At 39.1% G+C, this 26,351-nt stretch overlaps 1 protein-coding gene and 1 long non-coding RNA gene across 5 annotated transcripts in view; one reads left to right on the top strand and one right to left on the bottom strand.

The window, feature by feature from the left end:
* Positions 1-26,351, top strand: part of LOC147757661 (uncharacterized) — a 44,836-nt gene that overhangs the window by 10,368 nt on the left and 8,117 nt on the right. Inside the window, exons 3-7 of one of the 4 annotated variants that reach the window (XM_086978999.1) lie at positions 844-894; positions 1,419-1,488; positions 2,095-2,210; positions 2,670-2,737; positions 7,687-10,510. In XM_086978999.1, coding sequence (XP_086835125.1) covers positions 844-894; positions 1,419-1,464 — 97 coding nt within the window. In that variant the 3' untranslated portion in view covers positions 1,465-1,488; positions 2,095-2,210; positions 2,670-2,737; positions 7,687-10,510. Of the gene's footprint in view, positions 1-843; positions 895-1,418; positions 1,489-2,094; positions 2,738-7,686; positions 10,511-26,351 lie in introns of those variants that run through there. The other 3 variants (XM_086978997.1, XM_086979000.1, XM_086978998.1) reach the window with 3 other exon arrangements.
* On the bottom strand, positions 14,563-26,297 carry LOC147757662 (uncharacterized). Its single transcript, XR_015320196.1, has 7 exons — positions 26,032-26,297; positions 25,354-25,445; positions 22,811-23,317; positions 22,234-22,366; positions 19,883-20,050; positions 19,383-19,535; positions 14,563-16,861 (listed from the first exon to the last, which is right to left on the bottom strand). It is a non-coding gene; the product is annotated as an uncharacterized LOC147757662 (long non-coding RNA).

Raw genomic sequence — 26,351 nt, 5'->3', positions numbered from 1 at the left:
TCTAAGGATAAGATACCTCTCGAGTTTTCTGCGACCTCGACCGTTGCCTTTGACAGGTGACGATAACAACTACTCCGGTAGAGCCGTCATGTAAATTCGATTATGTTTTTATTATATAACCTTTTCGAAAATTGTGTGTTAGTTTACGGTGAATAAGTTTCGTGTTTTCTTAGCTTGCTGTCTGTAGATTGTAAGTGCGGTTACTGAATTAGTAGAAATAAGTAAAAGTTTCTATTGTAGATTATAAACAATGCAGATAGTTAATAATATTAACTATTATTTTCATAATTTTCTATATGTTACGTAATGAGCATTTGTATAACGTAAACTTTTAGGCAAGTATAACGTTAACAAGTCTATATAAGCTTCAAAGAGACAAATAAAAATACATTTTAGGTATCACATTTCTGTAATTAAGAAACCAACTAAAAGCGGAACCACTCCAACGATGGGGTTAATTTCCGTATTTCAATAAATGGCTCAACTTACGTCATCCAGCTTACGTATGGAATATCGTGACAACAATAACGTGCGACGCGACGAGCACAAATACAGTTACTCTGACGTATAGTTATACGGTTTAGCTAGGTAGTACTGTGAGACGCATTAGCAACCTCTGCTAAATTAGTGGTTGACAGGGCCCAACTTCAATTGTGCAGAAAAAAACGCAGGCCCGCAGATAGTCTCATTATACCCTGGCAGGAATAATTTTGCAATATAACTCAATACAACAATTTTTTCAATACGCAATTTTCTTTCAGTGTTTTAAAAGACGTAATTAAAAAATCGGCTAAGTTGCACGCCTGAGTTCTAACAAACATTCTGCACGCCTTTTTGTTGCAGTAACTTATGTGCAAGAAGACTTAAACGGGCGTTAACCGATTCGGCGATTCGGTAAGTTACCCTTTTACTGTACAACTTAATAATTTTCAACACACACGTGTATTGTGCGAAATCAAAATTTGTCAAAAATGCCAGAAACGGCATGTGTAAAAAATTTTCGTGGAATATCTGATTTTGCGTAGATTACAGTCTCAAAACCAAGGGATGAAAATTCCGGATTTGTACTCTATGTATATATATATATATATATATATAAATATATATTAGGTGACTCTAGATTGAACATTTATTACTTGTTTCCTGCTCCCAGTCTTACTTACAGAATTAAATATAAACAGTTTATACTCCATTTACGAAAGCAATGAGTTAAGTATTATTCGACAATTAACCCAACCCTATCCTTTGGTATTGCAAATTCTGTTGGCAGCAATTTATTTGATCCGAAAGTTACAGTTTTGGTTAGGGTAACTTGTCATGTTCTGAATATTAGGTTGACTAATTAGTACCCAATAAAGTATGTCCATGAAAACCGTTTCGTCATTTTTTCTGCTGCTGCTTATCCCTGCCGACTTCAGTCTTCTGTTGATCGACGCAAGGAGCGGCTCGTTGAAAAACTTCTAAGACACGATGGGTCCGAGCCGTCAGGTAAATGTATTACTAGTACTAATGTATTATTGAGAGTAGCTCCCGTCCATGAGTATTAGTTAGAGGAACACCGCCACGTTCTGGCTTTGCAGATATGGTCAGTATAGCAAATTCGCATCACCGTGCTTGTACCGCTTCTCCCTTAGTATTAAATTTAATTCAGCCGGAGCTTTTTTCTAGTTGTTGTCTCCATTTTGATACAGACATTATTCAGCCTGGCCGTCTGTACTAAAGAGAGTCTGTACCTTACAGACGAGCTAGCCTGATAAATTTATAAGAGACGCATTTTATGATACGAGGGAATTTTTGTCGTCGTAAAATTATTTTTCTGACAGTGCAAGAATCCATATATGTATCCTAGAAATATAGTACGCATAGATACGACTGTACGGCGTTTTCTCCAGCAGCCATATTGGATATGCTGCTATACTCCTTTATTAATACTGCTACCACGTAACTTGAGTGGTGACAACCGCTAAGTGTCAATATTTAATTCAAAGATGATGGACTTTTACCAAATATCAAAAAAACACCGCTAACCTTAGAAAACAAGATATGAATTATAAGTACAAAATGCCGAATGGTTTCTATAATGACTATTTTTAGATCGATTCTTGGACAGACTAATAAAGGCGAAGACACTGAATTGGGGAGAACAACTAAGACTTCTTTGAATGGTTTGAACGAAATGCATCGGATTCAACGAACCAGCGAACCAAGGTGTACGTAACACCGGTCACGAATTAAGGATAGCTAGAACCGACATGGGCCTTTACCCCGACTGGCAGGCACCATTGAATAACGGTCCTTCAAGAAGACTAGCACACTGTCTAGCTCTATTGAACAATCGCTGGTTGACTGAACCCGTAACTCATCATCACCTTCGAGTCATAATTGTATTGTCATTCACTTTCGTATAAAATACGTGATCCATCGACACTCAAAAGCTACAAAAATTCCCGTGCTAAAAAATTACTTTTAAACAATAAGTGTAATCCAAATGATTACATTTAAGCTGTCACAAAATGTGCATTTTATTGACGATCCTATTTTCTAACTGGATCAATTTTTTATAACTTATTCGATTTGAGCCCGGCTCATTTAAAATGATTGTTTACATTGGAAAATAGGGAATGCGTGTGAGGAAAAAAGCTGTTCATCTGTTATTTGGTTCTTTTAAGTTGGTGGCCTAAGCTGTCCTGTGGTCGAATTCGTGGAGCATTCGTGTCGGTTTTTAATGTTATTACGAGTAAGTACGCACTTATAACGACATAAGATATTATTATTACAGAAGAATTTTATATTATTTATTATATTACAGAAGATATTATTCGTTCGCGGTTAGACTGTTATGAAAGTAAGTTTATGCTGCAGGTAAAGCCTAGATAGGAATTTTGTTCTCATTGTGCTGATCTACATAGCTATTTTTTCCATTTTTTTTAATGCCCCCGCCAGATCATTAGGATACGAATGCATGTCGCGGTACTCCAGCTGAATCAAATGAAATTTCCTAATGACATATGTTTGTGTGAAGAAGTGAAGTGTATGAGGCAAGCACAATTGACGATTGTTTCTGACTGAAGGAGGACTACAGTAGTTTTGCTCATTGAGTCCATTCGTATACAGCATCTTCATTAATGTGAGTCGATGTCCAGCATACCGCATCGGCGTCAAGTAATATAGTCTTAATTTGCGTGCGGCGGGCTTTGTAAGCCACAAATGGTTCTCTAAATTCATATAGTCTAAAACCGGGTAGCACTTGTATTTGTCTCTCTGCTATTATGCCCGTATCGTTATGGGATCAAGCCAAGGCGTCTTAGGTTTATGCTTTAGGCTAAGGATACTTGAGTCGCTTTTAACGCGGGCTTTCTAGTAAAGTTGACGTTATCACATTGTGATTGTTCTGTCGTCGCGTCTCGACACTAATTGAAGTATTTTATTTGCCCTGATATATTTGTGCTTTGATCGATCACATGTGATATTCTCACGAAGGTCAGGCCTCACAGGCGATTGATGGGCTTACACTGGCCGTACACGTCTGTTAGCTAAATCTATGCTGTGTAGTGGCTGTTAATTTAAACATCTTGATTTAATGCTTTATTAACTGATTATCTGTCCTTCTGTTATTAACACGCCAATGGAAGACGCCTGTATAATCGATCATCTACCTTCCGTACCTAGCTCGATGGCGTTTCTTTTCTATCCTAACCCATACCCTGTCGACGGTACCTACGTAGCTTATTTATTGACAATACGATTAATTGATGTTTAAATTCTTTACTACTATATATGCAGAGGGTAATATTTTAATATTATACCTGACATATCTACGCGCGATTCGCCGGTAGGCGAGTCATGCCGCTAAACTGATCAATAAAATAGAGTTCCGCTAGTGACTGGTCGGCTGGTTACTTATTGGTAAAAGCTGGTGTCCATAGCTTTTTTTGGTGGCCAGCCGAGCAACTAATAACAGATTGTGCGCGGAACGGTTTGTTATGATGAGCAGCTGATGTATCGACGATGCTGCAGTATCGGATTGTATAAGATCTGAGTAGTTCTCTATAGGATTATACAGTTGCAATGTTCCTTTTAGATATTCACAAGCATCAGTTCTGAATTTAGGATTAGCGTCAAAAGGTGACACCTAAGTCTAACATTACGCCCGAGAAGATACTTATTATTACGCTAAATACCCCTAATAACAGCGCATTTCGGTATGGATATTATCATTTTGCCGCCTTGGAATGCAATTTAGTTATTTACCTTTATTAATTTTCGCCTTTAGGCTGTCTGTATATGCTTTGTATTTGATAGGAACACCATCGAATGGAAACTGGCCATCTTGACAAAATCGCGTTTCTATAAGGGACTCTAGACAAGCTTAGCGGGTCTTGGAGGGAATATTGGCAGAGCCTGCTGGGGAGTGTCCGAGTTTTATCCTGAGTAAGCGATGCATGAAATAGGTGTAACAGTTATTTGTAGCGCTGGGACTCGTGCTAAGCACAGATATTTTTTAGATTAAGGGGCCGTGCTAATACCGTTAGCTTCGTGTAAAACTGCAAGCAAAATAAAGGCTGCGTAATGCATCGTAATGATTTTATTGAGTGCCTAATCGTAGACAACCTGTAGCAGCTGAGTGCAGGTTCATTTTCCTTTGATAGACGCCTGCTGATTTAGATCCATGGCCCGTCCAGGCGAGCATAGGTAGAGGTATGGGTAACCAGCGACGACGTTATCCATGACGATGCAAGACGTACATTTCTAAGCAATAGGGCAATGATTTGCAAACGCTGCCCTTTTCCATATACGAAAGTTACAATGCTTTCCCGAAAGTCCAAAAGTACGATCTCTTTTCTAAAGGACTTCGTAGGATTAAATATGATTGCAGACATATTGGTAGGGGGTCTTTCCTACTGCTCATCTAGATATTCGCGATAGGTTATATCGAGCCTAAATCGGTGAGTGAGGAATAAACGCACACTACCCCAACCTGCTGGGATATCCACAAAAAAGATATCGATGGCAATCGCTTCGGCCGTACTTTGGAAGTGCCCTTGGGCAACAGTTCGGCCGACAACTGTGTGTCGTACGTCATTGATGAGTGCCGTATCGATCTTCTGCGAAGGGCATCACGAACTGCTGTTTGGTTAGCGAGCGTTAAAAATACCATTTAATTGATTAATTAAGAAGTGTTGACACCGGTGTTTTATGTGGACATATTTTCAATAAGTAACGTATGACGACCACTGTTTTGTACTTGCTATTTTGATCGCTGACCGCTCGCGGCCTGGAGAGCAATCTGTTTGTTGTGTATAGTGCTTGAGTTAAAATTTTTGATGCCGATAGGTCAGTTAGTCTGAATTAGACAGCGGTGGGTCGTACTGATTACATCTGAAGGCTGATAACTTGTTCATCGTACGCACAATTCTATTTGTATACGTACACCCAGGACACTGAGAAAGGCATGTTTTCTATCAAGCATATAACCTGCAGAAACACTTAGATATGTAGCTTCATTTGCCCCCTTATTCGCTCGGCAATTTTTTGGGTCTGTGGCTTGCATTCAAAGGGAGTCTCATCCAACACAACAACGATTTCTACATAATTTCGTCGAGCGACTAGATGGTGTGCCTTAATCGTAACTGAACCCAGTTATTAGATTGAATTAATTTAGACTGCCTTACCAAATCGATCGGTATGAACTTTATTATTATTATGTTTAAGTGAGGCAAAGCTTTAGCTGATTATCATGTTCAATGCTATAGGTATATTTATACATATGCAAATTATGTAAAGTAGATACATTTATTTGATACTGATAATAATTAGTTTGGGATTGGTAATAAATATGAATTGCTTTTGCAATGTTTACTTGCCACCTTTAGATTCAGTGTGGCAACAGTCCGTCCCTTCATTAAATGCTATAGACAAGAATAGAAGCTTCGGGCAATGAATTGCACAGCGCTTCTTATTGAAATGAGAGGTTATCTCGTTTCATTTTCATTCAAATAAAACACGACAAATGTCGGCGTAAATGGAATGGGCAAATAGGCTATTTGAAAGGCATAGCTGGGTTAGGCTGTCGAGATTAGTGGGTTAAATACTATACATAAAACGAATGTAAGAGGCAAACGAACGACCTCAAGGCCAATCTACCTTTCTATTGGATTACTTTATTCGTCGCTGCTCAAAAGCGAGCAAAATCCAATATTCAATTTAGAAATAACCGCGCTCCCTCGTACAGTAAACAGCGCCAGTCTTTCCCTATATGACTTGGCTAGATTCGATCGGATATCACGGAATCATTGTAAGAGTTCCTGGTTCTGATTTCTAGGATGAGAGCAATCAAAATGTCATACACTGAAAGGTGACATGGTCTAGGTGACTCGTGCGAATCTTCTTAGGCGTGCATCACTATAATGACCTATGATCATTGTTGATTTAAATTTCAAGATTGGCAACTGCTTACTAGGACATACCGTTACTGCGTCGCTTTATAGGCCTATTCTACTAGAAAAAAAAGTTCAACAAGGCGCGCATGATCAATAACCTTAATGTCGAACTTAAACAAATGTCAACTCTAACTATCCTCGACAGAACGTGATGTATGAGATTTAGCTTTTATCACCGTATCTAAGCCACCATAGCTTCACTTGCTTGTCAACAGGTAACGAACAAGATCAATAAAAAGCCGATCAGTATATTTGTAACTTATAGATGGCTGTGTTGTATGTTTAATGCCCGGATAATGTGATATTACGCTGACAAAAAAACTGAGCCAACCAATTGAGAGTGCGAAGTCAGCCGACCGGGGCAAATATCAGACTGTTAGCTAGAGGCCTCAAAAAAGCACTATATATGTATATATATCAGCCGACCCCGAAATTGCCAAAGTTGCTAACAACAGTTCTACCGAAATGGAGATAGTGTGAAGTTTCTTTACGAGAAAGAGTTTGATTTATTTTACTTTTGCAGCCAAAATGACCGCATGACCCCAATTGCGACGTCTAACGTTAAACGTCCGTGGCAAATACAACCTGTGGCTGAGCAACTTCATACTATAGCAGAGCATGCATTCTTACCAGACTAATGTGCCACAAATGAGTAACATACATTACAATGGCAATAAACTAATGGGGAAAGTGTAAATTTCTTAATCCTTGAGACTTATTTGCGGAAAAGACCAAAGAAGCAAGCGTGGACCTTCAACGTTCCACGTCAAATGTAGCTCTGTTTGCTCACTTGTAAAAAAAATGAACCGTTTGTTGTCCTTTAAAAACAGCGCACGGTTTACTTTTTTGCTAAGTGTAACGATACGTTCATGTCGCCAAGTACACCGAACTCCTGCTATCCTGATCTAGTGTGCACTCGCCTATCAGCAGCGTCGACTTGTACGGGACCGCCAGTAAAATCCTTAATAGATCTAAATTAGTAAAATCTGAAGTAGTCCCTTGCATTAAGCTGGACATTGGATCCAAATAGATCATGCATAGCTCGACATCCGTAGCTAGGATCACGACAAATAATCAACCAATATTGCTTTTGTATGGAAAGCGACATAGTAAGCTGTGCATGCACGGCAACGTTTTTGAGCGTTTTGGGCATCTCCATGGATCGAGTATAGCGAGTGGTCATAAATTTTTATTTTGCGAATATCTTGCCAAGAGAGGTTTAAGGTGATGATTCGTTCATTTCCAGCTTTCGGTTCGTACGATGTCCGAGAAAAATCACACTGTCGGTCGTATGCGGCATCGCAGCTAAGCTTAGGGAAACTCTGAAGGATTTATAATAATCAGTGCCCGGATGTTTGCTTAAGGGTGAAGCAGCCTTTAGCATAGGCTTCGGTGATCCAGCAAAGGGCGTTTACTCTCAGTGTCTCAGGACCAACGAGAAACTCGAACATGTAATGTTAGAGACGTTCACGCCCATCACACATTAGAAAAACCGTGCGACTTCGCTTTATAAAAAACCTAGAGAGACTCGAGAGAACTTCAAAATAATCACCTCTGGTTGTCAGAAGAACATTTTCCTGCCAAAACGGTCTGATTAGGCTATTTATTTTAACTAACAGTTGTACTGTTACAACTTAAAGATTGTCGATGGGAACTCAAAAGCGCCGTTGTCCAAAAAGATTATATTCTCCTACGTATGTGGCATCTCCGTACCACAGACCCTTATTGCGAGTATCAATACCGCCTTTGTGATGCAGAGACGTGGTAACTATACCGCGAGCCCCGATGCCATTAAGTTACAGTTGAAACGAAAAAGGTTGTTTGCATATTCACGCTCAGAAAATTTTCCCGTTTTTAAAGTTAGCGCTAGTGTTACATGCGAAGCGACTGTTAGCAAAGCCGGCGAAAATGGTCGGTGAAGGTTTTCAGCTACCGATTCGAATTTTTCCACCACCTATCAGCAGCTGCCATTGTCCTATAGTCCGCAATATAAGCTATTATGTGTGCACTTTTTCGTAACATAGAGCTTTTATTTTCAACACTGCCTATCTCTTTTATATAAAATACAGATTTGTGGAAATAATGTAAAATATCTTTATTTGAAGATCCTTTGTTGTCTTAAAAATTTGGAAGCACTCAAACGATTGCCACTATATCTGAAAAAGACCCGTTTTAAATAACAGGTAACAAGCTTTGCAGTCCAACGGGTTTCATCAGTACTTCTTACATCAATACTGGCTATATATATATATATATATCGCACTCGCGTCGACAGTTCAGATTAAGCCGCTGAGACTGGCAACATCTACCCTTTAATTGATGAATATCTGTCAACCCTAGGAAGACAGATCGCATAGATAGGATTATACTTGGTATCGATCGACTGAGATTTAAGGTAAATTATTTCTACCGTGTCTAAAGAGCTGAAGTCTGTTGTGTGCAGGTTTTTTTAAATAGGAAACTGGCAGGAGCGCCCGCTGCTTGTGTGTCCGTGGGGAAAGCATGTAACAGTAATAATTAAGTTCGCCGTTTCAGTAAGTGTTTATGTGAATTGATTGTCTATCCCAGTGGTATTAGTTCTATGATGGTGGCGGAAGAGACGCCGTATTTAGATGTAGCTGGTGATGAAATTAATGGAGTTTCGAAAAATACAGCCACCCGGGGTGGTGCGTTTCTGAACCAGGCTCTACCATGACCTCCATTAGTAGCGGCGGTCGTTTGTTCCAGAACATTTCGTTAACTTTGATGAACCAGCTGTACCTCTTAATCTTTTAATACAACAGCCCTACGCTGGTCGACAGACCAATAAGCGTCACCGAATGCATTAATAATTATATTGGATAAGGCCAGTAATAAATCATGATACAACGGAACAAGCCCATGCAGTCACCTCTGCATTACATCCTTTAACTAAATATAAATAAAATTTACACTGCCAATCATTGAATATTAACCCTTACATCGTCTTTAGGTCAGTCCCTTACTATCTTCGGCCTAGATATATAGCCTCGCATTTCTAGCCACGTTTAACACAGTCTTTTTTTTTTTTTCGTGCATTGGCTTTGATCTTAACGGGGGTCTACCGTAGAATATAATTCAGATATAAGCTTAAGATAGACAAATTCTATTTACGCCTCACCTGAAGACTACGTTTCGAGTAAATCAATTTCGAATTCGTTCAACAGCGTCGTTGCGTCGAAAATATGGAATTTTTTTACAATGTATCTAAAGATGCAAATGTTAGGGAAATAAGGCACATACTAAAGATCAATAAAAATGTATAAAAGTCTACTGTAATCAAACTAAAAAAGAGTCTCATGAGGTAGATTTGATTTTTTCTGTAGAATCACAAGTGCTGACCAGGCAGCAGACAAATAAATGTAGTACCGCAATGAATTTACGCCACTTTGCAAAACGCAGAGGAAGTTCACTGTTGTAAATTAACGGAGGTATTATATAGTGTGCAGAAATAGAGTAACGCACACCTAGGGGACCGCTTATTAGAAGGACCTCGAAACAGACTCGAAGTATTTAACAAGCAAATAATCTTTTCTCAATTAAGTGAAGGGAAAGATGGAGAACAATTTAGCACAAAGGCTCTAAAGGAATTTAACTTCGCAGTAATAAGCAGAAGGGTTTAGATATGATAACTAAAGGCTTCATAGAAACTAGTAAGTCACCCAGATGGGTGCAGAATTCTAAAAAACAAGCGACTTATGTTTGTATCAGGCAAGATACAATGTATGTTATAAAAAAGTAAAGATGTTTTTGACAAAGGTCAAAAATGCAAGAGACGTCAAGCATATAGGGAGCCTTCGCAGCTGCAAGCTGCTGACGATGCTTGCCCGTTATCAGCTAAGAACATACATGAAGCAACAGCGACGATAGTACGATAACTAAGTATATGTTTGCCATAGATTTCTAACGAAAAATTAGTCACTTCGTGCGCTTTTGACTGAAACTGGAATAACTAAAAGACTTGAGATAGAGTACCGGAGACTTCCTCGTAATTGCATAAATACTATACCCGTGCTATACCATTAACTGTCAAGAAATATCCGATGACGAATAAAGTGATTTATAAGCCGACAACAATGTTTTTCTTTTGCTTGATTTTTCTACGGCCACCAATGGAGGCTTGCTACAATTATCCTGTTATCAGTAAAACTCGAAGTTATAAACACCGTACGTTCCAAAGGTACTTCACAGAATAACTTACGCATAGAAAATTCTATGGTAAGTATCTGAGATTGACACTCGTTCTTTTACACAAACTAAGGAACCTTGTTTAGATCAACATATTCCGCATTTGTCATTAGTTTGTACAAGTGCTCGGTTAACTGCTAACATATTACTTGCGAAGTGTTCGCAACGAGAGAATAGGTAGGTTACCGCAACGTAGCAGAAAAGGCACACTCCAGTTGCAATTTTGCATATAGAACTTATCTATCAGATATCTAATCGGCAATGCTTCATGCTAGAAAATCGTTTTCAGAAATCGGCAAGAGCTTTAGAAAAACAAGCTTTAGAGAGGTTCCATTAGTATATCGTAACATCCGTATTATATCACTATTATCGTAGAGATTGTTTAATATAAAAAGAACCCATATAACATAATTGCAAATGCAGTCTAAATAAACAAAATTAAGGCAAGCATCATGGACATTTAGCGAATATAGCTAACGCCCATTAGAACATACATCACAATATCGCTTTTGAAAACCGGACGCAGTTTAATTTGCTTATTATTTACATTCTGCATTATTTTTTCGTACTTATAAAATATCAGTTACATATATATCTGTGTGTATTTGTTGATAATATCTAGCACCCGCCCTTACCAACGTAATCTTGAAGCCTCATTAGGAATCGCGGCAACCTCGATCCCCGGAAGCTGAACTACACGCTTCCGCTTCAAGATTCCCATTTACATACGGAGGGATACAATATGCAACGTGGAAAAGAAATCTAAAATTGCGGTTCTATTCGAACAATGGCATATATTATCTAGGACGAATGCCTCATAATTAGGCGAGAAAGCTTTGAAACCACTTCGTGATGTATTCAACAAATAACGACCAGCCTTTCGAAGGCTCGCGTAGCGTTGGCCAGCTGCTACCAATAGCCAAACGATGCCGATATTAAAGATGCTTGTATTAAAGAGTAGTGCCTATAGCTTTAAAATATACAACTTGGCCAGCTGTATGCGACCAGGCGAGACTTCCGGCTTTTGCTAAATATCGATAAAGATAAATTTCTATAAAAAAGAATGATCTGAAATATGAACGTTGATCTCTTTGGGCGATGCTCTTAGCGAATATCATTCATTCAATAAAGCAACGGAAAATATCGACACAACATATTTGCCCATCGAATCCTTCGATGGTCTTCACTAGTTGACAGTGTCTGGAGTGTTGCATCGTATCATCACTATTAAGAAGAGGTCCACCGATCACCCTTGTGCGAAGCTTGGATCCTTCGTAACAACACGAGGATAATTGCTCATTATTTACGCGATCATCTTCTTGGCGCGAAGATTACAAGTGGTACATTCAAAAACCAAATCGTTACGCTCGCAAATATAATTTTCAGTCTCTAAGGAGACAACGAGATCCTTTAATTCTGCAGCATATTCCAGCCTTGCTATGACGACCCATAGTGCACAAGGTTAAATAATGAGAGACATCCTGGCGTCTTTTGAAGGACCTGTACTTTATCACGGTTAGTTGTGCGTTGCTCTCAGCCTCAGTGCGAAACTGCCAAAACATCAGGATTTTCCTTAAAAAGAATAATGACACTTAAAATTTCATCATCTGTAACGGTTTGCGATGATATCCCCGCAAGTCAATTCGACTTATTTGTTTGTAAATTCACAAATCTATACACAGCTACGTTAATTTACATATCCATGATCTGGGATTAGAACGAAGGAGTAGGCCTGGGTCGACGATGTTTTTTCCATACCAACAGTAACAAATCATTTCATTTTATATGAAAATATAATGGAGAGAACATCAAGAGCTGAATTAAATCAACGAATCTTTCTCAGATTTTAAAATTGAGAAATCAAACGAGTTTTAAGCATAGCAATAAATGAAACTTGAAGAGAAGGATGACGTTATTCAAAGCTACCCCCATTATATTTATGATTTCGTCGTTTTTTTTTTATCTCTATGCAAGTAAAATGAAATAGATTTCATCCTGGCAAAAATTGTACGTAAAATAGAGCTTTTTTGGATGAATATGTTTCCTCGGCGGGCCTTTCTTTTTCATACGAAGCCCTAATTTGGCTAATCTGTGAAATATTGATAAAAATCTGAACCATCTGGGCCTATATTGTTTGTAATCCTTCGTTTGATGATTACTTCCCTGAGAGAGCTTTTAGCATAGAACGTAATCTTTATTAGGCAGGTAAACCCTTTTTTTTTTCGATGACAATTAAGCTAAGACCTTTTCGAAATTCTGTATTGAAAATTAGCTCAGCGTTTAATTTGGAGATCAGTGCCTAGCGATTTTTTTTCTATAATTTGTTAGTAATTCATTGAACAGGAACTATCTCAGTTCATACTCATTGAGTGTGTAAGTACTTTTCTCGAGAAGTAGTTTCTGTCTTCCATTAGAAACGTGCTAGCAATTCGAAGATTTTACGAAATGGTTGGTGAAGTTTGAAGCATTTCAACGTATGGTTCGTATCTTACAACTGGATCAATAATGTTTCCCGGAATGAAGGATTTATTGAAATAGGGGACACAAAATAGCTGAAAAAAAGTACAAGGCTTAGATTAGGTAGAGTCTCAGAATAGCACTGCCTGTATGCACGGAGGTTAACTCAGCATATACAAATAGGGCAAGATTTGTTCGGGGGCTTATAGGCTGTTTTGAATTAGGCTCAGTTGTCTTAGTAGCAGGGGACATGCATTGTCTTAATGGGTTAACTAGAATCGGAAAGCAGGACCATTCTAGCGGAGTACGAAGTTGCAGCTGAAATAGGGTAACTTCAGCAGGTTAACGGGGTCACTAACACCGAGTAAGTGACATGGAGTAGCTTCACTCGATCGCTCCAACCGAATAATTAGGATCAGTGGGACCGGATGCCAAAAGTATTGTAACTAGAGAACTATAAAGGGATCAGTCTATAATCGAGAAGAAGTTTATAAGATGCCGCATAGAGGTTTTAGCATAGATTTACTCTTATTTCAATTCTGCTTCTTGCTCACCTAACCCGAACTGTAAGATTGTAATCCAAAAAAAAAAAAAAAAAAAAAAAAGACTATCGTAAAATTCAAGAATGTTCGTCAGCTGAGGGGCTGAGACGCTCAACGCTATATCAAACACTTTTACATTGTTCTATTGCGAGGCTCGCACGCGGGAAAATCGAGCTTCGTAAGAGAGCACTTTATCCCAAATACGCGTTTTCTGTTCTCTCCTATTTTGCTTCACTCGACGAGCTTGTTCGTGAAAAATAGTTTATGTCAGGTGTGAATTTGTGAGCAAGTGGGAAGGTATTTAAATGACACGTTCCATTGAAAGATAGATCAACATTTTAGCTAAAAGTATTAGTTGAACTAATCAATGATGTATTTAACGCAACCCAATTGCTTGAATGAACCCAACTGAAAGATGGGTTCGACGCTAATAACGCTTGTGGAAACGAAAAGGTGCTGCCGGGAAAAGGTATCTCATCGCACGTCAGAATAAGCCAATGAGATGATGACAGCATCGCCGTAAGGAAGTTCCGATAGAAAAATAGGATAACTTGTAAAAATTGTAGTAGGCAAAATTAACTCGGAATAAATATTGCTAAGGGATCGATTAAATCAAGCAAGAAGCATTTCTGCAATAGAATAGCTATAACAGGATAACGTAATTGCAACCCTAGGACGTCTAGATATTGTAGGTCTCCAGTCGAATTGTAGTTTATCATACGGCATCTGAAAAAATTACTACGTAAGTGGATATAGGGATATGTGGAGCAGGGTACTTGCAACGGGAAAACTATTGGCGTATGCTAGATTTTCACCTACCCTATCACATTTTTTTACCTATTTTTTGTTTTTATTTAGTTGTTCAACACAAGGATAGTCCGATAGATTGCAAAACAACGCGCCTATGTACTGCATTGTTTATTCTATAGCTTCGATATATGCGTCCATTTCAATAACCTTCTTCTTGTGGTCCTGATGGACTCGATGATTTCGACGTAGCCAAGGTACGGCGCACAAATTGCTAGCCCCGATGTAAAGTGCTATATGCAATAGTCCTTGTCATTGGTTGCTGGGCACCTAATCTGTTACACCAGCTAGATATGGACCCACGATGTCCTTGCGCCTTAATGACGAAGAGTCATGCATGACATGTCGTTTTCTGTCGGTTTGTTTGATGCACTGTTTAGTTAGCATGCAAATTTTGTTTCATACGTGAGAATTGATACTTTACAGACGGTTACAGTTACTTCCGCCACTGTATTAAGTGGATTAGTATGCCAAAGAGATTTTTTTTTGTACGATTTGTATTGGGTTCACGCCAACATTGGGTCTACACGGCTGTCTGAGGTCGTGAGCAGGATATTAGTAAGAATATAGCTTGAGCCAGACACGTGCTAATGAAACACTGCTATGCTGAACACAAGCTGGCCAGCACAATGGGCATAATAATTTCAAGACGCGTTCATTCTCGTCTAAGAATTAGTTTCTCTGTATTGAAATGTGTAGTAACAAACCTAAACGTTTTTTTTTTTTTTTTTTTTTTATCAAAATATGCGCTATCGTTATTATCTATAGACTTTTGTCAATTTGTTGCTCTAGAGATTGTTGAATGGCAATTTCGTCATTATATTAAGATTTTAATAATACGCTGCCAGATTTTGATGGAAATGGTAATCTGTAATGGCAATGTTCGGAGCCTTTAACTGTAACCCTGGTATTTTCGTCACCATCATTCTTTCGGTATGAGGTTAAACGTTGTCGCAATGTAGGATTGTTCATTAATCTTAACTGCTTAATACGGAGCATTATCATCGTCTGCTCCAGTTGTTGAAAGCACACTTTTGCCATACCACAAACCAGAACACATGAAGCCGTAATGAATAAGATCACAAAATAGATACCATGAACCTTTGCAGCTATATATTTGAATTAAGATACTGCATCCATCCACCCTATAATTTGGCCGCCTGTGACTATCGTCTAAGATCTATTTTTTATCACAATGGAGCAAGATGAACCATCATATAGGTATTTCTATATACTCCAAGCCTAGATGTTAACACTCATGCATTTCGTGGTACGGCGGTTTCCACCACAATTCTTAGCTCTTCGGTCTTTCGTCTTCGCAGGAGTTCTTCACGAGACTCATTTTCGAGTTCGATTCTTTAACTTTTTTTTTTTTGAAATAGCAGCTTGCGGTGCTTCAAATAATAGATTTCTTAGCGAGGATAAAATATATATGGCGAGTTGTCTCCGCCGGTGTCGTTCCAAGATGAATTCGAATTTGTAAACCACTGAATTACTATTTTCCTGTAAGTCACCACCAGTCGCCTACTAAAGGCCCAGGTGACGATACTCGAGTGTACGGTCCTAGATTTCGAAGGGTACAAATGCATCTTGAATACAAAAAAATTGCCGTAAAATGTTGCATTATTATAGAACTGCGTCATCTTGAATAACGTTTCATACTGAAGGAGCGATGCATGCCTCTTTACTCGTTGATACGCGTCGTGTTCTTTATTTTAGATAGCTTTTTTTAGTTGGACTAGGATGAAACGAGCATAATATTTAGTCCTATATATTAATCGAACGATCGGGAAACTGATTTGTAATTAAAGGCCCGATAATATGGGCTGATTTTAACTAAATTCTATCCGTCGAAGCCTCTTTTCTCAGGGTAGCCATGCTCGACAATAGTGCGGCTTCAACATCTGACAACTTTTCGCTGGGGACTGATGCAAAGAGAGTTAGGTCAGTGAAGTTGGTTAACCAGCTAGCGGTTCTATGTTCCCGTAGCCGTTTTTATCTGTCCAAATCCACTAAGGTTATATCCACCTTGCGTTTGCTACGGGTTCTTTGTTGCCAGCTGTACGACATCAAGACTGAAAGAGTGAGGCAGACTGAATTGCCAGTTCCATCGTCGACGAAACACCAAGCCTATGAGTAAGCTGCTCGAGAGCTGCATCAGTTTTGTTTCAGCGTAAAAACACGTTCCTTCAAAGCTGCGTTTGGAAGTTTTTTTAAAATTTTTAAATCCCTTGTTTGTATTATCGTTAGCTAATCCCGGAACGATTTCCGGTAAAACAAGCTGCTTTCTCCTTTATTATCGTTCCTCAGATATCGGCAACGTAAGCGCGACGTCAATCCTTGTGCTCCGTGGCTTCAACAGAAGTTGGTTTTAGCTATACTCACCGCGGAACTCCAGGTTACATACCTCTGCAACAATAATGTTAACACATTAGTATATTCGACTAGGCGCTAGTGTTTACGGGTCAGCGTTTTAGTAAGCATATCTCGCCTCGAATATTTTTGGTGAAATCCTTTTATATATTAAAGAAAAATCATATATCAAAAGCTGGTTATACAATATGATGCTCGTGACCGTCATCAGACCAGTCTCTGATGAATGGAGCATCATTTTTTGGAAATCAATTTTGTAGAAGAGTACTAGGTTTTGGTGTACTTACTTGCCTACGCATTGTTGGAACGAATAAATATTTAATACTAAGCACGAAGAAACTTTTTTTTTTTTTCTAAAAGCACGACGTTTAAAGGTTATTTATTATTAAAGTTCGCATTCGTATTTAGCGAACAAATCGAAGCAGTATTACAGAACAAAAAAGATCAACAAAATTATCGGCTTTCGTCGGCTAGATGCCGATTTTTCACTGGGCTTGTGTTGCCCCGTTGGCTTGCCTTCCAGTGCGTAGTCCAAATTGCAGAGCATTCGGAGGCCTATTTTGTATTTTGAATACAAAAGATAGAGTATTAAATAGCGTACATTATGCTCTGTGTTAAAAACTAAATCATGTACTCCTAAGTAACACCCGTGATATAAAAGGCTTCTGGGGCAAAGGTCATAGATCAATGTCGACTACACAAATGGTACCAACTATCCGCATATACAGATCCGTCAGCAACTATTCCAAGGAAACCTTAACCTACTTAAAGAGACGGTAAATTTTCTCTAATGCTCTATCGAAGGTGACGAGCTTGTACGGGAATGATATGTTTACAAAAATACAGTTACTTAGACATCGCTTTAATGGGTAATCTCAGATCGATGAAAACCTGTATGTCAATATTTTTATGAAGATCACATTACGCGGCCGCTAAGATAGATCTGAACTTTAAGAGAACAGATCGTGGATTTTTTACTGTTAGAGTGTATCGGCTCATACATCGTTACTTATATGCAGTTTTTTTTTTTGCATAAAAACTCGCTATTCACGTTACCTCGACCCCGTATTCGTCTTATCTAGATTCCTGTGGAATTAGCTTCTCCTTATTTTAAACTGAAAAAACACCAGGATAGCAAGGGCTTAAAGACCATCGAAATAACTCCAGATAAAGCGAAAGGCAAGCTCGGGTAAATTGCCGCGATCGAGCGCAAGATCTATTTTCAGGACTGCAAAAAATTACGATATGTTTACATTGAATTTGGTGTATATTAGAATAAAGAACTGAGACTAGGACAAATGAGACATGTGTAGTTAATGCAAAGCCAAACTGTCGATACTTTGAGCTTAACGCTATAAAATAATTGTATGTCCTTCATTCAAGGTACAGCTGCATAATAGAGCCAGCATTTTTTTTTTGCTAGCGTTGCCCACAAAAATAAACGAAGCGATTCAAAAAAATGAGCTATGATGAGAAGCTTCTCTACCACTTCGTGGAAACCAGGGGGCTTGTGTCTAGTACAGTTGCTATGCCGCAAGCGGGGTTGGACAGGTATTTGGTACTTCTTCACGCACCACGGCCCTTCATACTGGAGTGATGGTGGAACTCGGAGTCTGTACAGTCGTCAGAAGGAGACAGGACACAAATAGAAGGCTTCGCCGCGAGAAACTATCTTCGGCGGAACAGACGTCGGATCTACATTCCAGCGTTGCAGTGCGGAATGCTGGAGGCAGAAGCCCTTTGTGTCAGATCGGCATAGCTATATCACTGGATGGCCAAGTTGATGCTAAGGTCAGAATACTAACAAAGGGTCTCTTATTAAGATATTACAAGGGTATTTTCTTTCTCGGCTAACCCTCAGGAGAGAGTACTGCACAGCTGCCAGTTCTGGAGTCTACGAAACGCCTATGACCTTTACTGAATGAAGCCGCGTCCATCGGACCGTGCAGCTAACAGTGCCGACCGAAGCATGTGTTTTTAGATTGGCCATAAACCCAGCAACCTCAGCCGCTGTGAAAACACTGCGCCGCGTCAGACGCGGTTCGGTGGGGTAAGGTGCAGGAGCAGTTCCGACAGCATTATTTCGGATCGATCGTTAAATAATTGATTAGTCGATTTACTCCTTAAACCACTCCGTAATTACGATCTAGCCAATAAGAAAGACTGCTAATAGGTCAGTCTACATCAGATAAGGGCATAATTTAAGTCAGTTAACTTAATCGACTGATCGTCGATTTTGTTTTAATGGTATTTTGTGAAAAAAACTTTTAAGCCACACCACTCTTTCGATTAACACTAATCAACCTTCCGGTCGTACGCTGACTTTAAATTACAGGCTAATGCGCATTGCTCGTAATCGTCAGGATTAGTAATGCAACTCCATACGCGCATCATGACTGGTATCTAGTGTTCTTCCATGTGTCTTGTCTCGCATTTAAATGAAGCTAATAGTAAAAAAACGTGTGCAAACTTGTTCTTGTTGTTCGTTTGCCCCTTTTGGTCATTTTATTTGCGGGAACAGTTTAGTACCATAGGATAACGTATCGCGGGGTTGTACCTGGTCCTGTTGCATTTTGAACAATGAGTCCTATTTCGTACGCTAGCTGAGTGTTATTATTGGTTTTTCCGTGCTCGTCTGACAGCCGATCCGGATCAGTAATGATATGTAATCTTTAGCACATTTTTGGTAACTCTTGTAGGGGTTGTCCATCTGAAATAGAGTTTTAGACGATGGCACGAAATTCGGAATTTGTATAGTATTGATAATCTCATTTGATGGAAGGTAGCGCCTTGTGTAGGAAATATAATATTATACGATTCCTTAAAGGGACGGCATTTCCCAGTGACATGAAAAAAATCACCTGATATTTTCTAAAAGGCCTTTGATAGTTGTGTACAATTCATCCAGTTCTGCAACCATTTGTACATTATTTAATACTTAACCAGCTGTTCCTAATGGCCTACCCTTCAAACAAGTTGTTTCCACAATTAAACGTTAATTTTCTATGGTGTTTGAGTGAGCATGAGCTTTAACGATAATGTGGTAAATATACAAACTTTTGTTGCCGCTAAATTTTGTTCGAAACGTTCCTGCTGACGATCATTTGCCCTACGCTTGCCATTGGTTCATTCTGCAGGTTCAGCAACTTTCCCCCCCTCTCGCTCTCTCTCTCTCTTGACATCTCGATCCTTCTTGGCAGCTCTCCTCGACCTTGATATTATTCGCTATAACGGAGAGAGTTGTATTGAGCCTAATGATTTGTTCTATTGTATGATTTGAAAATAGTATAACTCGTATCAGAAATTGGTTTTTTTTTTAAAAATAAAATAAATTTTAAATAATTCGCAGCATAAGTTTAATAGAGGTTCGACGTGTGAGTAAAAATAATTTTTCAAGAAATATTGTTAAGATGACGTAATACATAATAGTAGCATAATACAATAAAGAACTACGGAGGCCACATATTCTATAACGACCCTGAGTTGTGAGTTTTGTTTGCTGGTTAGCTTGTCTGCCCTGCTCGAGCTGTTGTTTTTCCTCTTGGAAAAAGTACGTATACAGAATGAAACCGTAGCAAGCCAGAAAAAAGTTCAGCTTCACCTAATTGTTTCAAAAAATCGATTTGGGCAACCAGCCAGACAGACCAGTTCAGTTATAGATGCATGATTTAACGGTACATATCTACTATAAGAAATGTTTTCCACGACGAGCACACAAGTATAAAGTGCTGTCGAAGGTGAAATTTAGCTTAACGCTTGGATTTCGCTATGTATTTGCGTAATTTATCGAGCCTCTACGCATAAGTACGCATCTAGCGTAAGGTGGTGGCGGCGGCGGCGGCCAACAGTAGCAGGGTAACGGCCTAATTGTAGCGGGAATACTAATAATGGGACAATTAGCACCGGGAATTCGGCAACCGCTGCTGGGTTTCATGAGTACAACTGGGTCGGGTCGCATCTAAAGAAGATCTATGCACCTGATTACTGTATTATTACTTTTTAACAATTACTTAGCATTTTTGCCGATATCGCATGAGTTTGGTGTAGGTAGAGAATCTTGTTTGTGATTTTTTTTAACAAAGCGGAACGACACTGGTGTTAAAGTCCGCATCAGCTGAACGTACGACTGCTTGTGCAGTCTGCTTGCGCAAAATCTACATATAGCAGCCAAAAACACTTCGAAGAGAGAGGCTTTGAGGACGTACTTTGAAAGGAGGGGAGAAGAATTGGCTCCGCATTCTACCAATAAACTGGTACCGGTTAGCTATATTGCTCTAATTTAACTTACAAAAAAAATAGAATAATAATATAAAATTCGAAATGATAACGTTCCTGTTAGTCGAGCTCGGAGAGAAATCTAAATTAGTCAATGTCCAACAGTTAAAAAAGCACATTTCACTAATAAAGATTTGCCTTAGCTTTAAGCAATGCCCCGTCAAAATATGTTTACTTATTCGAGTCTATATCATCGTCTTTCTAAGTGTCGTTTTTGGGGACTTCATAGGACAACCACCTATGCACTATAGAGTTTGTTCAACACGAAAACATTAAATGAGCAAAAAACGTACAAAAGGAGGACTATAGCAGAAACCGAACAATCGAACGAAGAGACAAATTTCTATAAAACGTTTCGCGTTTCCCTAATGCCGTATGGCGCACGAGGTATTCTGTGAACAATACAAACGCTAAACTTTTTCTATAAACACGAAGAATTTAACAATCACTAAAGTTAGCTTAATGTACGATGATTCGTGAACCTGACAATTATGGTTGTCACTGCATTGCTTCAAATGGGTGCTGGCGATATAGAAGTCTTTACAAACAGTAGATAAAGAACCAGCATTTCTGTTCCTAATGCATTCTTTGCCTATCTGGTCCTGCATCTCCAGCTTTCCCGCTACGTAATCGGGAAGTACACCAGCAACATATGCAGTTACATTGCCTACCAATGCGGACCCGTCGTTTGTTGGGGTTAATGTGAATTTGGTTACCTATTTTTTAATGGCTCGGAAAAGATAGGGTGGCATTTCGTTAACTCACTCCCTGCTAGACCTGATATGGTCCACTCGCTAAGGCCAAGTAAACGTACTGTATAGCAAACAAATGCAGAAGAGTCTGATTTATCGTCCTGTTTCGACGATCTATCTTCGTCAATAAGCAGTTTATGCGTAACTCTTCTTACGACTTACGGAACAAATTACGGAACAAATTATTCTATCCAAATATTTCGTTGCATTGCGAAATCTTCCAGTAATATTAGGGACCACGATACTAGCTAGGACTATTGTGGGGTTGAAAATAAAAAAATCAATCGTTATTGCTGATTTACAAATTGAAATAGTTCAAGGTGCAAGGTAGATGTTGAAAATGGGTCTTTTAAATAGACAATGTAGTAATGAAAATCCTACATGATACATCTATCGATTCCTGAACGATGATGAACTGATCTATGGCTACTGTTTAAGCCATGATGGGTATCAATCTCATCCTCAGCAGGAACTTCGTTCGGAGAGGATTTGCGTTGCGTGCACCGCTTAAGCGCTGGAACAACAAAACAAGAAAGACAGTAAAGTCTGCAAGTTCCGATCATGCCTAAACTGAGTTTCGAACGTTGACCGAGATAACACTTAAGGGAACAAGATAGACCAATGAAATTGATTAATCAATTAACAAGTATGCCATCTACCTGAATATTTATATGTCTATCAGGTGATTTTCGGAAGTAAATAGGGCCATAATTATATGTTGTATACAGCGTGCCATTTGGACTTGTATCGTCTGGACCGAATGGCTATCGTTGCCCACACTTATTCCCAACTGCTGCCCTATAACATATTACAAGCGAAATAAAGCATTGTATATCGATATGTTATTGTACAAAGGCGCAAGGCACGCGACTATCTGTTCCCTTTTGCTGAAGAATTTTACTGCTACTATCCTTATTTGTTAGCCTAACTCTTATTACGCTAACTATTCAAAGCTCACCTCTCAGAACGAATCGTTTGGTCCGCTTTCGGATTAGTTGACTTCATTCATTTACTGCTCACTTTCATTGGTCAGTCATTCTGGAGGTTTTATTCCGAGCGATTTTGAAACACGTCAGTTTCGAAAGACACTTCATCTTAGCACTTACAGATGATTCATTTTAACTGGTTACCCGATAACTTTGGTAGTACTTCCGGTAAGATATCAAACGTTCTAACAAACGAATTTGCTATTGTTTGATTTGAGTCTTCTCGCCGGCCCTATGGACGCCCCAAAGAGCAGCAAGCTGCTCCTTTCATCGCCCCGCACCGTAGCTCTTTGCTTTTCTGTGAGGTCCCGCATCGGTGAACACGCGTGCAAGAATACGTAGACAGTAGCGATCAGTAGGGCATTTATGAACGATTCGTGCCTTACAATTCTTCATCACTCTCCTCAGGCCAAATTAACAGACAACATAGCTAATATTGGCTCCAAACTGCATGCTGAACACATGCTGACTGTATGTACCTGCGTTACATAGTAGAGTAAAACAGCAATATTTTATCCCCTGCGGACTAATCACTCCAATAACTTCATCACTGTCCATCGACATTTTAAGCTAACTGAGATATATGATTGGATAATCTTTATTAAAATATCTCGGTACTCGTATTGAGATAAGATAAATACGCTAGGTAAGTACGTCTTCAAGTCATTACTATATTTCATTGCTCTTCTAAAGCAAGAATATATTGCCTTCTATAATAATCATCATCCAAATTGGGTTATAATCCTATATACCTGTGAGCCGTCAAAAGGCATAATAGACTTGATTAGACCCTACGAGCGCTTGTCGACTGCCTCCTTAGCGAAGCTTACCCACGAGCTCGTAGGAACAGGAACAAGTTTCAGCGTAGAAGATCTACACAAGAACCTTGTCCAACTAAGTGGCAATCATTCATTGACTATGAACACCTACACTGAAGTACGAGTAAATGTGTTTAACTAAATAGCCATCAATCCATCAGTCTAGAATTGACCCAGCTAGTGTATTTAGTCATGCAGGCCGAGTCGCAGAAAATTAGGGCTTAGATATAGTGTGAATTGTTGTTTTCAAGAATGGCTATAGTTGATAACTCAGGTCACATGCGAGGCCTATAATTTACCCCGATTTCAATCGGACACAAATTAGCCAAAGTAGTTTTGCTTTTCTTAGGATAATTATTTTTCTAAAGTAAGCATTATAATTGCACTTTACAAGTACCCCAGTTAAAGTAACACTCTATTACACCACTGCCACTGGGAACTTCCAAAATACATTCAACAACCGTAACGGACCAGCTGTATTTAGGCTCTGCTTATCGTGTAACGCTTCCTGAAGACCAGTCGTGAAGTCAAATCGCTAAATACGGCCGTTTCTATCACCTCTTCCTCACTTGACTTGAATGTGTGCGTTTATCGATCGAGTGCATCCGAGCCGCTGGCTTCAATGCTTCCAGGGAAAAATCTGTTTTCTCTATCACACTTAGCGGTTCCGCTTAACGTTCTCGAGTGATATATTCTAATTAATGGATGGTCCTTGTCACAAAAGTACGACGTATTTTGCACTAGTGTAAAAACGTTTCTTTTCAGTTAGGCTTAAAGTAGATATTTATATATCTTAACATAGCGTAATCGCTCATATCACAGTAAACTAATGTTACAGTGGTACTTCCCCAAAGATTATAGCGGGGTAGTGCTGACAAGCGCTTTGGGAGCATCTTACCATCGACTTGCATAACACATAAACGACATAACTGCAACAACTTTGGATGTATATTTTTAACTGCTATTGAATACTCGCACTCCTGGGTTCGAATCTCCCTACGGGCAATGCGATGTAGGTCTCGTGTGTTCGACTATTAACTGCAGTGTTTGACTGAATCATTTCAATATATATATATGTTATGGTATAACATAGAAAACCTAGGCAAGAAGTGTACTTTTCGTCGTAGGCAGATTATTGGAACGCTGCGTTGCTAGAAATGAAGATCAAGCAAAACTGTGAGACCTATATATGTCACGACAGCTCCCCAAATTTATAATCAAATATACAAATTGCGATATCGCTAATGTATAGTAGATCGTCTACAAACATTCTGCGTCTTCGGAATTAGCTTCGGAACAGAACTTGACCTGCATGGAATCATCCAATATGCATATAACTTTAAAGAGTGCATGAGATCCTATACAGGAAAAGCCTTCAACAAGCGATATAGTCAAGATTCTCATTGAACCCGTCAAAACGAAATAATATAACCTTATTTTTGGTATTATTTTTACGGCAGCCGCCCTACTTCCAAATGAAGACATTTCAGATGGTTTGCCATTTATTTTTAAATGCACATTCAGTTACTGAGCTGTTAATAGGAACGCGTGAATCTCAAGGCCACAATTGCAGTACTTGTTGATCCTCAGCTTCTTCCTGGTAGCATCATTTAGATCGAACTATGTATTTATAGAAGTGGAAATAACACTATAGCAAACACTAGTATCACTCATAATATCAAGAGTGATTCACTTACTTGCCCTAATGAAGGCGTCCGCGAATTTTATAAGCAACATGTTCCTTGCAGTAAGGTACCCTCTAGCGAAGACGCGGCATCAAGCGAGTTGACTAATATAAATAGAGAGAATTCATGCTTCATTCAATAACTCATTTGTGTTTGATCATTTTCGAACCAGAATTGGTAAAACGGTTATTACACAACATTTCTGCAATTGAACAGCTTTCTTGGTAATAAGAACCTATACGTTGTAGCGCCCGAAGAGTAGTCGGTATGCTCTATAGAGTTCGGAGATTTCGTTTGAAGACCGAGCTGAAAAGGGCGTTTCTATCTAACCTGGCTTGCTAGACGATAATACGAAGATTTTATTAGGAATAAACATTGTTCTAAAGCTGTGCATCCGCACTTTCTATTTCATGCCGTAATGCCTGCAGTGCTCGTTGAATTTTTACAGTTTACTAAAAATAATTCGGCCAGAACCGGCGGGACAATAGCGGCTTAGTTATAGAGATTTGCTCTCGCGTAGCTCCCGCCAGGGTGATTTTGTGCGAAGAAAACATTAGCACATGTTTTACTGACAGTATCCCTTAGCAGACATGCAATCGTAGCACTAAAATTGCATTCTAAAATTGCATCTGTTTACACAGAGTCTCAAAATGTTGTTTATTTTACTAGTGATATGAAAAGCTAGCTTACCTGACGTGCGGATGAATTTTATCGCGAAGTGCGACCTTTGATTTTGACTACCTGCTTGCAGGAATTCGCAGATGTAACAAGGCTGCGGAGTAGTTATCGTAACTCAAAGTTGAATTTTAGTGAAACGTCGATTGACGTCATTCCAGCTGGATTCTAAATGAAGGTGCTGGGGCCGGTATGTAACAGCTGTCCTATCTTACAGCGGCCTACTGTCATTGTAGATGTCAAATAGCTTTGGTGCATATTGATGATCGGAATAGGAGCCCGATCACCTGTGACAAAATGTCATTATCTATGTACCACCCACTGGATATTCTTTC

The sequence above is a fragment of the Varroa destructor genome, unplaced genomic scaffold (assembly GCF_002443255.2).
Source record: "Varroa destructor unplaced genomic scaffold, Vdes_3.0 BEIS01000002.1, whole genome shotgun sequence".
NCBI classification, from domain to species: domain Eukaryota; kingdom Metazoa; phylum Arthropoda; class Arachnida; order Mesostigmata; family Varroidae; genus Varroa; species Varroa destructor.
The sequence above is the reverse complement of the archived record's forward strand: the minus strand, read 5'-3'. Positions and strand labels throughout refer to the sequence as shown.